The 15478-nt window shown below is 46.1% G+C and overlaps 1 protein-coding gene across 2 annotated transcripts in view; it reads left to right on the forward strand.

Annotated features, from left to right (window-relative positions):
* CEP120 (centrosomal protein 120) overlaps positions 1 to 15478 on the forward strand; it is a 419833-nt gene that overhangs the window by 112533 nt on the left and 291822 nt on the right. For both annotated transcript variants that reach the window (XM_029619774.1, XM_029619782.1), the window contains 2 exons: positions 5479 to 5706; positions 13822 to 14038. In XM_029619774.1, coding sequence (XP_029475634.1) covers positions 5479 to 5706; positions 13822 to 14038 — 445 coding nt within the window. The remainder of the gene's footprint in view (positions 1 to 5478; positions 5707 to 13821; positions 14039 to 15478) is intronic.

Consider the following 15478-nt stretch of genomic DNA (forward strand, 5'->3'; position numbering starts at 1 on the left):
GGGGCCTCATTCTTCTACTTTCCCAGCCCAAGTTACAACAGGCCAAGGGGGCTAGCCCTGCCCATGTAGTCGGGGTTCAAGAAGGAAGAAAAGACTGGACAGGCCAACAAGATTATTTTTTCTCCCCCTCTCCTTCCCCCGGAGAGAGAGACAGTATGGAAGCAGGGAAGATGGTGCAAGTGATCCATATCCTTGCTACAGGGCAGCAGCAATTGCAGAATGCCCTACAGACTCAAATTGTCCAGCAGCAGCTACTGCGAGAACAATTTATGCAGCAAAACACAGTGCTAACTCAGGTAGCACAGGCTGTGACCATTCCACCTTCCTTGTAACTGGACCTACTTAAGATGACCCCAACTGGCTTTACTTTACTTATGTACCTCTAATTTTTATTTAATTTTAGTTTTTAAATTTTATTTATAATCTTAAATTGTATTCTATTATTTATTCTATTCTTTATGTATGTTCTATTGTAAACTACCCCGAACCATGGAGGGTGTGGCAAACAAGCAATTTTAAATAAATAAATACAGTTCTGCTGACAAGCTGGCCAGAAGATGGATATCTATCTGGGGAATCTACTCATCGGAAGTAGTCAAGATGCTTTCCAAAAAGCCAATCTGGAAGGGAAGGCCATATACCAGGAGGTCAAGGTTGCCATTCTAGAGAGAGTAGGACTCACCCCAAGCCTACTGACAGAGATTTTGGTGGGGAGTTCTGCAAGCTGGGGAAAACCCAAGGAACCTATTCACTAATTGAAAGATGTCACTTGAAGATGGCTGTGCTTGGAAGGGAAAACCGTGGGTGGAGGGGGGGAGGTCGCCAAAGCAGTTCTGCTAGAACAGTTCCTAGACAGCCTAGAAATGGCCTATGTGGCAGTGAATCTGCCGACATCCAAACCTTATACTTGATAAGGTGGAAGTAGTGGAGATCTATTACCAGGCTTAGACCATGCCAGAGTCACCATGGTCCCAAAGAAGCCACTCGACCCAGGTAGAGGATGGTGGTTTCTTAAGAGCCAGAAGCCACGACAGCCAGTAACACAGATCCAGCAGGACTTTTCCCCTCGACCGCAAGCCTCATCTGGTCCGCCATGTTTCAGCTATGGAGAAAGGGGGCATTTTGCCAGAGACAATCCCCATAAGGGTTTAATGGAACAAAAGGACTGGTCCTTTTCCTCCGATTGGTTTATCCTGCACTATCTCCATTTTCTATTTAAGGTATTTAAGGAGTAGTTTAATTCATGACGTCAGATGCTGTCTTCATATTGGGTGCCATGGTGGATTGATGAATGTGTTACTTTGATGAACTTTGATGAACTTTGATGAACTCAAACAAAACAGAGCTGCTACTGATTTCACACAACCCGAACACCCACCCAATTAGCCTCGCACAACCCACACCTTTAAACATGGAGCTCTCTGCAGACGTAAGGAATCTAGGAGCATGGCTCGACAACCAACTTAACCTAAAAAAATTCATAAACACAACCACCAGGGATTGCTTCTTTAAACTACAGGTCCTAAAGAAACTAAAGCCACTCCTTCACTTCAATGACTTTCGCCTCGTTCTCCAATCCATTATTTTTTTGAAACTTGATTACTGCAACTCAATCTTACTTGGACTCCCCGCCAACAGCATCAAACCTCTACAGATGGTACAAAACACCGCAGCCAGAATCCTAACTAACACTAATAGAAGAGACCATATTACCCCCATCTTGAGCAACCTCCACTGGCTACCCATCAAGCAGAGAATCCTATATAAAACCTTAACTATTATTCATAAAGCAATTCATAACATCGCACCTGTATCTCTACAAACTCAACTACGTCTACACTTACCCTCCAGACCCATCAGAAGCGCCTACAAAGGCACATTAGTCGCAGCTCCAACCAAATCAACTCTAAGAAAAAGAGCACTCTCAACTGCTGGACCACACCAATGGAATGCGCTCCCACCAGTCCTACGACTCGAACCTAGTCTACCAGAGTTCAAAAAACGGTTAAAAACCTGGCTCTTCAGTCAAGCCTTTCAATTCCCAGAGGGTAAATAGGCACCTCAGCATGACTCTCAGTTCCAACCATTGCAGGTTGACATTAACACCTTGCACTTAATTACATATATGTACTTGCTTATTCGTTATGTTTATTTAACAGTCATTATTTACATACTATATAACAGTACATTTGCAGATTATCTTCACTACTAAAGTTCCTTGTAAAAAGTTGTACACACACATTCTATTCCAAAACACTAATAATGTTAATTGCCATTTGCTAAATGTTATTTTTACCTTCAATGTTCCTTGTAATAATGTTTAATGGTTGATTGTTATTGTTCAATGTTTAATGTTCTATGTACAAAACCCCGGTCTAACCTCCCAGACCAGGGCAACCTTTTCGTTACTTATAAACCGGAATGATTTGTATTGCATACAGGAATTCCGGTATATAAAAATTAAAAATAAATAAAATAAAATAAAATGAAGAGATGAGTATCTTAGAGTGTCTTTCTAAATGAGGTGAACACTATTAAGAACATTTTTTGGACTATGTTTAGATGAAGAGATGTATACATTTCTCAACGTCTTCTAATGAGGTGAATACTATTTGGAAAGCCTTTTTGGATTGTTTGATTAATCGGAAGAAAAAGACCGTTCCCTGAGGTAGGAAGCATGGTGACTTCCGAAACATGGACCACATTGGTTGGTTTTTGGTCTTTCCTCTTTGGAAATTCAATGAGACATTCTGTGGAGCTTTCATCTACCACATTTAAGATGTTGTTTTCACTAATTTTCATATTTTTAAGATAAATGTTTTTCACAAATTCTTATAACTTTCACTGAAGCAAAAATAAGTTAAAATAAGGAGGAGGCATAGACCGAAGATTAAAACAATATTCAGGTATTAAAAAAAGTTGCAGTAATATTGCAGCATTAAGCCTGAAGATATGATGGTCATGCTTTTTTATTAAGCATATAAAATGTGTTTTTTAAAAAATAAAAAATGAACACACTGAGTTCAATGATTTAGGGAAGGTTTTTGTTGTTTTTTTGGATTTATCAGAATTTCTTCTCCAGGACTTTTCTTATTATTCATTTATGGTCCCATTTATGGGGTGCCTGGCTGGGGTTAAGATACACCCACAGGTGTGGTACAGGACTGCAAGGCTGGACAAGAGCTGTTCTTCTGCCTAACCAGCCCTTCCCTCGCAAGTTGAGCCCTTGGGTTCTGGGGGCCAGTAGGGCTTGGCTTCGGCAGAACATCATGGCTGGTCATGACTGGAAGCTGGGCTGGTGGTCTGCCTAGCCAGTCCCCTCACCTGCAGGTTGAGCCCTTGGGTTCTGGAGACAAGTAGGGCTTAGCTGGGCAAGGCAGGCACAAGCTGGACTTGAGATCTGGCACAACCTGAATGTTGTGGGCAGAGACAGACTAAAAGTAGAGGTCTGGGTATGAACAGGCAGGCTGGACAAGACTGGACAGGATACTAAGCAGGGGTGAGGACTGGATACAGACACAGTCTTAGACAGGATTCTGAGCAGGGACTGGGACTGGATATGGACACAAGTAGATTGCTGGGATTGGGTACAGACTGGGGCAAGGCAATAGCAAGGTAGGGAATGGATATTAGAAGCTGGACTGGGCAGGGCAGGACAAGGTAGCTACTTACTTGCTCCTGGCTGGCTATTTCTTGGTCTGCGGGGGATGGGGTGGCAGCCAGGATGTACAGTGGTTATGGATATGGAGGAGCAAGAGAAGCAATATTTAAATTTAAAAATGAACAGAAAAGGGGGTTATGATAGGGGTGCTGACCTGTGAATTATGTTTTTTGTGTGTTTTTGGTTTATTTTTTTAAACATTGGAAGGGTTTTGGAGGGCGGGGGGTGCAGGACCATGTATAAGATCTTGGGGAGGGAGGGGGGGGGGGGGGCAGGAATTGGGCTGCAGGCCCAAAAGCACTTTTGAAAATTATTTTGACAGTGCCATTTACCCGGATATCCGGCCGCACAAGTCCAGATAACTTAAAAACCTAACCAATAATAATCATAAATAGCTAGTTAGGTTTTTACATTATCCGATTATATGTAGCTGACAACTTTAGATGAGTATATTCAGCGGGAAGTTTATCCTGCTGAATATCCAGGACAAGTTATTTGCTAACCTTAGCCAGATAACATGTCTTCTTGCCGGCTTACTGAATATGGACCTCTCTGTATTCTGAATTGTTTGTACCGCATTCAGTTTTAGATGGATGATGCATAGGCTTAATAAATATTGTACTTAGCTTGAATTGTTTTCTTAAAATATTCAGATTACATTAAGTTGAGCATTATTGTATATCTTTTTAAATATGTAATTAGATTGTCTTCCTTTTGGATAATTACTCAACATGGTCTGAGTCAAGATTTTTAAATGTTAATTCTAATTAATACTGTGTTAATCAGATTTCTTTCTTTTCAGTAGTTGGCAGGTGAATGAAAAGTGTCCTGCAGGAAGCATGGTTTATGCTCCTATGACTGTTTTTCTTCTTTACTGTCCATGACAACTCTTCTCCTTCTCTGTTTTCTCTCTCACATGAAAGCTTAAATCCTATCCATTCTGGACAAAAAATGGCAAATGCCTTCACCTACCTCTGTTCATATTGTCTTTCATGGGTCCAAGAGCAGTCTCTTCACTTTTCATCAAATTCTTCCAGTAATTTAGTCCTCAGAGTTGTGTTTTCTTTTTAGACTAGTAATGTCTTTTGATATAAACTCTTGTTTGTTACTGAATTCTAATGGCACCACCCATGTAAATTATGAGATATATTTTCCTTTGATATAGGTGCCCTATTGTAAACTGTTATGATGGTGAATAACTTAATGACTGTATATAAAAACTTTTAAATAAATAAATAGTGATCAAAAGAATTAAAAAAAAAAAAAAAAAGACCAGTTCATTTTTTATATCAGAATCTTTTTTTTTGGCCAGCAAGTTTCTTCTCATTTGGGCTTCCAGCTCAGTTGGAACCAGGGCTGGTATTTAGTGACATGAGTTACCATTCTTAAATACCCAATGATTTTTTTTTTTTCCATATCCCTTCTTAGGTCACCTAGTCCAGTCATCATGGCGACAGTTAACCAATGATCATACTATAGGGCTCCTTCTAAAACTCTGCAATCATGAATACTAAATCCAGCCATTAGATGTTCCTGCGCAGTATCCCCAGCCTTGGGCAGCCCTAGGATTTTAAGCAAACCCAGGTCCCTCTGCATAACAGTCGCAGCACTGCCACTGAGTTACCAGATCGGCCTCATATCTGAATCCTTGATCCATTTTTCAGTCCTTTCAAAACACTTAAATCTTAATTAACAAATGTTTCTAGGTAGGTCTTACCTTTTCTAATGGTGTGAGCTGAACATTGTTGTCTTTTTTTTTTCTGTTTTCCAAAAGGCAGATCTTTATTCTTATTGAGCACTCTTATTTTTTAAAATAGATCCACCTTTGCTGTGGGGACCAGTCACTTGGCAGCACAGAGATACCACTAACTGGATTGCTAAAAAAGGAGAGTGCAGAGATGGGGGAGCAGGCTGTAGTCATTGAAGGGGTGTTTATCCTTGTTCCTCCAAACAGAGCCAAGCAAAATCTGCCACCAGTGCCTGTGGAAATGGCTCCTACTGTTGGAATATCAGTAAGTCTACAAAAGGAAGGCATTCCTAGCAAGGTAAGGGTTGCCCTTCTTGTTTTCTTTATTTTAAAAGTATTGTTTGCCTCATTCAATTATGTATTGTTGTAGGTGGATTTAAAAGTTACTTAGAAATAAAGGTGGTCAAACAAGTTCTAAGTTTTATCTTTTCATTGGATTAACATTTGTTATATATTAGGATTTGAGTTAAACTTACTTCATTAGTTTAGTGCAGATAGTCACAAAAGAACTGGTTTAAAAATAATAATAAAAAAAAAAAAGTATTTCCTGGCGTGTAGCCAGATGGACTCAGAACGAATGGGTATAGTATGCTCGTGCTAGCAGTTGGAGACGGATCTGACGTCAGCACGGGTATATATACCCCCACAGGAAGCGTAGCAACTCAGTAATTTCCGTCTCCAAAGCAGTTTGGAGAGCCTGCACGCTTGCTGAGCATGTTTTCCAAATCTACTTACTAAAACTTTTACAACATCGAGCCCCGCACTCCTGCGGTGATACCCTAAAGTCCCTCCCCCAGTAGAGTTTCCCGGGGTGATTTCCGTGATCACCCCGGAGGTGTAAGTCCTCGGTCCGGTGGCCGAATCGCGGCAGGGACACAGCCCCCGGGCGAGGTTCGGGTGAGGCTTTCGAGGCGCCTCGGTCCCGGCGTGGACGAGGCAGCGGGTGCATATCCTCAAACACGGCGGTGAAGGTACTTGCCCTCTCCCTCCGCAGCCGGAGACCGCCCGGGTTCCAGCCGGGAAGCGCCGTGGATCAGGTAAGGGGTACATCTCTTATTTCTGGTCTCCGAGGAGCAGAGGATTGGTGGCGTGGCACGCCGTGGAGGGCGCCATTGTGTGGGCCTTGTTCAGGTATTGAGCGCCCGTAATAGGCGCGGCTCTATTCCTCCTTGTGCATATATTGCCTTATTGCTGAGAGCATATTGAATGCCATTGAGCATGTCTTGCTAACCGCTTACTGCTGTGAGCCTATTGAATGTCATTGAGCGTGTATTACTAACCGCTTATTGCTGAGAGCCTATTGAATGCCATTGAGCATGTATTACTGACCGCTTATTGCTGAGAGCCTATTGAAAGCCATAGAGCGTGTATTGCTAACTGCATATTGCTGAGTGCATATTGCATACAATTGAGCTGTTTTCATGGCCGCCTATTGCTGAGAACATATTGCACATATTGCTGCAGCTTATTAGTTTTATTGTGCGCCTGTTGGATTAAGCACATATTGCTGCCGCATATTCTTATTATTGTGCCCCTGTTGGATTAAGCGCATATTGCTGCCGCATATTGTTATTATTGTGCGCCTGTTGGATTAAGCGCATATTGCTGCCGCATATTATTATTGTGCGCCTGTTGTATTAAGCGCATATTGCTGCCGCATATTGTTATTATTGCGCGCCTGTTGTATTAAGCGCATATTGCTGCCGCATATTGTTATTATTGTGCGCCTGTTGTATTAAGCATTCAGCGCATACTTTTCAATGGATCAGAACGCCGCAGCGTCTTCAGCGGCGGCGCCGCCTGCCTCAGGCATTAAAGCCCTTGGCCTCTGCTCTGCATGCCAGCTTAGAGCCACGCACAGTGAAGAGCCAGACTCCCTATGTGCCCAATATGAGGAGGCCGTGGAACCCTCGGGCCAGGACCGGTCTCAGCCACGATTTGCTGACAGTTCCCCAGGGGCTACCCCGGATTTAGCGGGCAGTCTCGACCAATCGGGAATCCCGGGGGATCTTGTACCCCGGCGATTAGAGGCTGCTTCAATTTCCTGGGTGGATCTCTTTAAGGGGATTCATGCCTTTGTAGAGATGCAAACAGCTTCCCGTCCAGGCCCTGCGGTTCCTGCTGTTCCTGTTGTTCCTGTTGTTCCTGCGGTTTCTGCGGTTCCTGTGGTGGCTGCGACTGCGGCGGCTGCTGCAGCTGCCGCTGCGGTGGTGGCTCCTATGGATCCTGTTCCTGGACCCTCACGCCCTTATCATGAGCGGGAACTCCCGCCGCTGGACAGTCCGGATCAATCAGACCAGGAGGTTTCACCGGACGAGTCCGAACTCCCGGACGAGGGGGAACTTCCCCCAGGGATTGAGCCATATAGAACCATGAGGCGGTTCTTCCCTAAGGAGGATCTCTCCGACCTGGTGTCTGTGTCTGGCGGAGTTGGATATTACAGGTCCCAGCGCTACGGTACCCTCTGCGCAGAACCCCCTGCTGGAAGGTCTTCGTCCTACAGCCCGCCATTTTCCATTCTTGCAAGTGGCACAACAACTGATAGATTTAGAATGGGCGGCACCAGCGGCCGCATTCAAAGGGGGCCGGGCCCTGACGGGCATGTACCCATTGGCACCGGCTATCCAGGACCTGCTGGCGTGCCCTCAGGTGGACGCCTTGATTATTTATTTATTTATTTAAAGTATTTCTATACCGGTCTTCATGAAGGGATTCATATCAGACCGGTTTACATGGAACTTGGGGATTAACTAGATAACCAAACAAGAACGCCGAAGCAAAGTTACATATAACAAGGAATATGAACTTGGGGGCTAAAGTAGCCAGGAAGTAGAGACAGAAAAAAACTGGAGGTAAAATACAATGAAGGGTAATGGGATTAGCGCTGTGGTCAAGCGCACTACCATTCCAGTTGAAGGGGGGACGGCCCTCAAGGAGCCTCATGACCGGCGACTGGACGCCATTCTGAAAAAGACCTTTGACGTGGCAGCTCTATCTTTGCGGATCACGACCTGCTGCACAGTGGTGACGCGTGCCTGTTTGTCACAGGTTAGGAACAACGCTCCAGCAGCTGACATGGAGTCAGCTCTTTCGTTCCTCACGGATGCTGCATCAGACCTGGTCCGGACAACAGCTAAGGGGATTTCATCCTCCGTAGCTGCCAGGAGGCAGCTCTGGATCCGGAGATGGTCAGCTGATGCGCCTTCAAAGACACGCCTCACCAGATTGCCCTTTAAGGGCTCTTTCCTATTTGGCAGCGACCTTGATAAACTGGCCAGTACATGGGGTGCCTCTCCAGTGCCTAGACTGCCGGAAGATCGGTTCAGAAGGGGCCAGCGCGCCTTTCCAAGGCCCTCCAGGGGCAGGAGTTCACAGCGCTTTGTTCCTTACAGGGGTCGCTACCAGGCACCACGTCCTCAGGCCAGGAATCAGTCCTTTCGGACCAAGCAGCACAAAGAGGGGAGCAGGCCAGGGCTCAGGTCCCGGCCGCGCCTCTCAATGAGAATCCGCCGATTCATCTGGGGAATGGAGCCATAGGGGGCAGGTTAACCCTCTTCTACCCCAGATGGGTCGAGATCACGTCGGACCAGTGGGTCCTCGCCATTATCCGGGAGGGATATTATCTGGACTTTCATCATCTCCCTCCGGACAAGTTTGTGGAATCTTCATGTCCCATACACAAGAAGGCAGCATTGGAAGCTACCCTGGCGAGGCTCCTGTCCTTGAAAGCCATCATCCCAGTACCTGCCTGGGAAGTGAATTCTGGACACTATTCCATTTATTTCATGGTACCCAAGAAAGGGGGCACCTTTCGGCCTGTGCTGGACCTCAAGTCAGTCAATCGATACTTACGGGTACCGAGGTTTCGCATGGAGACTCTGAGCTCCGTCACGGCCGCAGTACAGCCAGGAGAATTCCTCACGGCATTAGACCTGTCAGAGGCATACCTGCATATCCCGATCCATCCGGATCACCAGCGCTACCTACGCTTCAAGGTTCTAGGACGCCACTTCCAGTTTCGGGCTCTGCCCTTTGGGTTGGCCACGTCACCACGGACATTCACCAAGGTGGTCGTAGTGGTAGCAGCGGCACTCAGGCGGGAAGGAATTCTGGTCCATCCCTACCTAGACGACTGGCTGATCAGGGCGAAATCTCGAGAGGAGAGCCTTCGGACAACCGACAGAGTGATTGCCCTTCTGGAAAGCTTGGGCTGGGTAATCAACCTCAGCAAGAGCTGCCTACAGCCTTCCCAGTCTCTGGAATACCTGGGAGTACAGTTCGACACCCGGGCAGACACAGTCAGTCTCACTACCAAGAGAAAGTTGAAACTTCATCAGCGTATCCAGTATTTGATGGGAGCCAGTCGGCCCATAGCCTGGGATTATCTGCAGGTTCTTGGTCTCATGACATGCACCCTGGAAGTGGTGCCTTGGGCGAGGGCCCATATGAGACCTCTACAACACTCCCTGCTCTCTCGCTGGAGCCCCCGTCTATGGAACTATTCCACGCGCCTTCATCTGCTAGCCAGAGTGCGGACCCAGTTGCGGTGGTGGTTGCAGTCCAACCATATGAGCAGGGGGTCGAAGATGTCCTCACCCACGTGGACCTTGCTCACCACAGATGCCAGCCTGAGCGGCTGGGGAGCACACTGCGAAGAACTCACCGCACAAGGGCGGTGGAACAGAGAAGAGGCAGCGTGGAACATCAACTGTCTAGAGGCCCGGGCAGTCCGATTGGCATGCCTTCGATTTGCTCACAGACTGAAGAACAGAGCAGTCAGAGTGATGTCTGACAATGTACATCAACCGTCAGGGCGGAACCAGAAGCCGACAAGTATCTCTGGAGATCGCCCCACTGATGGCTTGGGCAGAGGCGAATCTTCGGGACATCTCCGCCGTCCACATTGCCGGGAAGGACAATACCACAGCAGACTTCCTCAGCAGAGAAAGCCTAAATCCGGGAGAGTGGCAGCTGTCACCCACAGCCTTCCAGATGATTGTGGATCACTGGGGGATTCCGGACATGGATTTACTGGCGGACAAGTCCAATGCTCAAGTACCCAGATACTTCATCCGTAAGCGCGACCCGTTCTCACACGGAATCGATGCCCTGGTCCAGCCGTGGCCTCCAGGGACTCTGCTATACGCCTTTCCTCCGTGGCCTCTGCTGGGCGCCATCATCCACAAGATTCAGAAACACCGGGGCCTAGTTCTTCTAGTGGCACCAGACTGGCCAAGAAGACCCTGGTACGCAGACATGAGAAGACTACTGGCAGGGGAGCCTCTTCCCCTGCCTCCTCTCCGGGACCTTCTACGTCAAGGTCCCATCCTCCACGAGGATCCAGCTCAATTCTCTCTTACGGTCTGGCCATTGAGAGGGCTAGACTGAAGAAAAGAGGTTACTCGGAGCCCGTGATAGATACACTCCTCCGAGCTCGTAAGTTTTCCACGTCCCTCACCTACGTCAGGATCTGGAGAGTATTTGAAGCATGGTGCGACACTCACGGCACCAATCCACATGCGACCACAATCCCTATTGTGTTGGATTTCCTGCAGGATGGACTTCAGAAGGGTCTCTCCCTCAGCTCCATCAAAGTTCAGGTGGCTGCGCTGTCTTGCTATGGTCCCAGGAGGGATGGCAAGACCATCGCCAAGCACCCAGATGTTTCTCGCTTCCTGCAAGGAGTCAAGCATATTCGTCCGCCACTAAAGTGGCCTGTGCCCTTATGGAACCTTAATCTTGTTTTGGATTTCCTCGCGGGATCCACCTTCAGACCCCTTCGGGGACTGTCTCTCCGTTCTCTAACCTTGAAGATGGTGTTCCTATTGGCGGTATGTTCGGCACGCCACATCTCAGAGCTACAAGCACTGTCCTGCCGTGATCTCTTTCTCAGAATCACTCCTGAGGCTATCCATCTTCGTACGGTTCCCTCCTTTCTACCTAAAGTGGTTTCACAGTTTCATCTTAACCAAACCATATCCTTGCCTACCACGGAGGGTTTGAAGAAATCTGAAGAAGGGCGTTTATTACGCCATCTCGACATTGGCAGATTGCTGCCCAGATATCTGGAAGTGACACAAGAACTACAAAAGACGGACCATCTGTTCGTCCTGCACTGCGGGAGGAAGCAAGGTGAAGCGGCCTCGCGGCCCACCATCGCCCGCTGGATTAAAGAAGTTATCAGAGCAGCTTACGTGGAGGCCGGAAAGTCTCTGCATCTACAAGTCAAGGCTCATTCTACCAGAGCACAAGCGGCATCTTGGGCAGAATCCAGGATGCTGTCGCCTGCAGAAATATGTAAAGCGGTGCCATGGTCCTCCCTCCATACCTTCTCCAGGTTCTACCGTCTGGATGTCCAGGCCAGGGAGGACTCCGCATTTGCGAGGGCGGTACTACATGGTCCTCAGGCAGCCTCCCGCCCAGGCTGGGAGTAAAGCTTTTGTACATCCCATTCGTTCTGAGTCCATCTGGCTACACGCCAGGAAATGTTGAGATTACTTACCTGATAATCTCCTTTTCCTTAGTGTAGACAGATGGACTCAGCATCCCGCCCCGCTGCCTGTGTACATGGGTTTCACATATTCAAGGTAAGCCATGTCATTTGTTTACATAAGAGCGTACACTCTACCAGGTGTCAACGCCTTCCGGTTGTGACTGCTGGCGGTCTCCAGCTACTATTAATCGGTCAGGGGGATCCTGTTTCACTATTTCACTGAGCGTCAGTACACACATCCATAACAGCTTTTGCAAGGAAGATTACTGAGTTGCTACGCTTCCTGTGGGGGTATATATACCCGTGCTGACGTCAGATCCGTCTCCAACTGCTAGCACGAGCATACTATACCCATTCGTTCTGAGTCCATCTGTCTACACTAAGGAAAAGGAGATTATCAGGTAAGTAATCTCAACATTGCCTATAACTTGTTTGTTTCATATTTTTATGTTTAGATATATTAACACAGCACCCTTGATACTGACCTAGATAATATTCTGCAAAATTAGAAAATGCAACTTACATTACAGAAATGGAAATCAAAAGTAACTTTTGAAAAAAAAAATGTTGTGGACCATGAGCTTTACTTGTGGGTTGCAAGCTTTTGAGGCCAGATGATGATCACAAATAGCAAAATTAGATTTCCTAGTGTGTAGACAGATGGATTCAGGACCAATGGGTATAGTGTATTCCTGATAGCAGATGGGAGACGGATCAGATTTCAAAGCTGACGTCAGCCTACATATACCCATGCAGGAAGCTCTGTTCTTCAGTATTTCTCCATCTCCTAAGCAGATAGGGACACTACACACACTAGAATAGTGTTAGCAACTCTAAAACAAAGAAGAGAGAAAATTTAACTCAAGAAGACGAGCCCGTACAGTAAAAACAAATTATATTATCTAGAAACAAAATATTTACCAAAGTCTCAATTTTTTTAATTTTTCTTCATCTGATTTTCTGTCCTTGTTTTTTAATGATTTGCTTAAAGCAACAGTTTTGCTAAACCTATAACCAGTTGTTAAGTTTAAAGTTTTATTTGTCATCACTTCTTGCTGGTTTGTATTTCATAGTGTACTCTCGTAAATCTAAAATTATTAGGTTGCCCAGTAAAGGTGTTTTGAATCTCTCTACCTCACCAACCCCTACCACCTTTAGCTTTGAAAGAGAATAGTGAAATTATTCTAAATGAGTTCCATGTTTGGTTTTTTTTCTTGTAGCCAGATTAAGTAGCATTATTTTGCTGGGTCTTTTCTTGCTTGTATTAGCTATTTTTAGTGAACAGTATGTAAACCAACTCATATAAACAAAATCTCTACCTTTAAATTATTTTACAATGGTTCTAGTGTTTTCATTAACTCATTTAGCTCATTCATACTATACTAAACCACTATAGAGTACATTACGAAACCCTGCTAATCTGCTGTTCTGTTGAAAGCAACTAAGGAGATAAGACAGGAGGAAGATATAGAATGCAATAGGGATCAGAATGAAGACTGAAGGATGTTTGATCAAGCAGTTCAAAATGACTTTGAAAAGAGAGCACAGGGTTTTTAGATAAAGTATGAAAAGTGTGAATAGGAATAATAAGCAATTGCCAAGAGGATTTTCCACCTAAATGATTTACTATGTTTATAATATACACTAATCCTACCATTTTTATAAATACTGTCTAGTACAGTTCTCAATGCAGTGTTGAGGACATACCTAGCCAGTTTAAGTTTCAAGATATCCACAATAAATATGCTTGAGAGTATATTTTGCATTCTCTGAATCATCAAATGCAAATCTATCTCATGCATATTCTTTCAGGATATTCTGAAAACCAGATAGGCTTATTGTGTCCCGAGGATTCTGCTGAGAACCATTAGTTTAGTACATATAAATTTTTTATTTAATTATGCAACTATTTCTTTTCAGTCTTCAAGCCAATTAAAAGCTGAAACTGAGCTAGAAAGCCCAAAAAAGAAAACAGTTTTATCCCCCACACTGAAGAAATCTCGTAGTCCAAAACCGAGACCCCGGAGTGCGTCGCCTACACTACCTCATTACAGCAATTCACCTCCAACAAAAGATGAATCAACAGAAGGAGAGATAGAAAGTTTACAGGAGAATGATGCACCAATAACTCAGAAAGGTAAAGTTTTCATATAAGAAAAAATAAATTTATAAACAGAATTGAGAAAAACCTGAGCTTTTCTAAATAGTTTATTTGTAAGTTAAAAAAAAAAAAAAAAAAAGTAATGACATCTTCTCCAAGGACAAGCAGGATGATAGTTCTCACACATGGGTGACATCATCAGATGGAGCCTGGCACGGAAACGTTTCTAGAAACTTTGACTAACACACTGAGCATGCCCAGCATGCCACTATCCACGTGACCACATGGGGTCCCTCTTTTTCTGAGAAGCTAAAACCTCGTGGCTGCGGAGCTCATGTTTTTTCTCTTCTTTCACGAGTCCTGTCGGGTCCCTCTGCGTGTGTTTTGGATTTTTCCTTTCTCGGTATCGGTAAGTTTCCTTTGTAGTTTGTGGTTGAATATCGACTGTGTTGCCTCCCGGTGGCTGCTGGGCATCGACTGCATGCCATGTTCTTTTTTTTTTTTTCTATGCTATCATCTGGCTACCACCATTGCCCCTAGTGCCCCCGGACCATGTCCATCACAGACCCTCACGAGGTCTATGTCCTGTGCCTGGGGGCATTGCATGATGTCCATGGCTGTGATCTTTGTGCCCAAATAGCCCCCAATATTCGTTGGGCATGCCTGGACAAAATGGAAAGAAAAGCTGTTCGTAGCTAATAAATCTGAATCAACACTGGCGTCTGGGACTTCAACTCCGCATAAGGGAGTCTCGGCAACAACCCCCTTGGTGTCTCCTCCGCCACAGAGTCCCGGCCTAGTACGAGTGGGAGACTAAGCGAGGCCCAGATCCGGTTCCTCTCCATTTCCCTCAGCATTGGGTAAGGACCAGGGTGAGCACCGGGAAAAGTCCAGGAAGCACTGACATTGGTCTTCATCCTCAAAGATGTCTGACCACGGTAAGGCACTGATGTCATCCTTGCCTTCCCCGAAGCGGTCCCCTCTGGAGGATTTTGTACCTGCTGGACAATCCAAGGAACTTCTTGGATCTCCACCGATACCGATGAAGGGTTTGGTACCCCCCAACGGTTCCAGGGTCGATCCGATTTTGCTGCCTCCTCCTCCTCAAGCCGTCCTGTCCTTGGCATCCTTTGAGGAAGAGTTAGAGATGCGTGTGCGGCTGGTGGTCAGCCGGGTCCTGCAGGGCATCGAGCCTCCGGTTCCACCAGGACCGCCACTGCTGCAGGAGCAGACTCTATTGGTGCTTGCACCTCTGTTGGAGCAGCTGCACCTGCTGCTCAGTGGCTTACTGCCGCAGCCAGCTCTGATGCCTCGAGTGCCTTCTCCATTGAAGGGTGCATCGCCACTGCCTTCACCGGTTCCAATTCCGGTGAGTGATTCCTCTGATGAGGAAGGTCCATCGATGTCGACGGTACCCAGGCTGCGCATGACGCCCCAACCGGCGCTAGCCCTCCTGGGTCCTTCGGGGCCGGTGCC

The sequence above is a fragment of the Rhinatrema bivittatum genome, chromosome 1 (genome assembly GCF_901001135.1).
Source record: "Rhinatrema bivittatum chromosome 1, aRhiBiv1.1, whole genome shotgun sequence".
Classification (NCBI taxonomy): Eukaryota; Metazoa; Chordata; class Amphibia; order Gymnophiona; family Rhinatrematidae; genus Rhinatrema; species Rhinatrema bivittatum.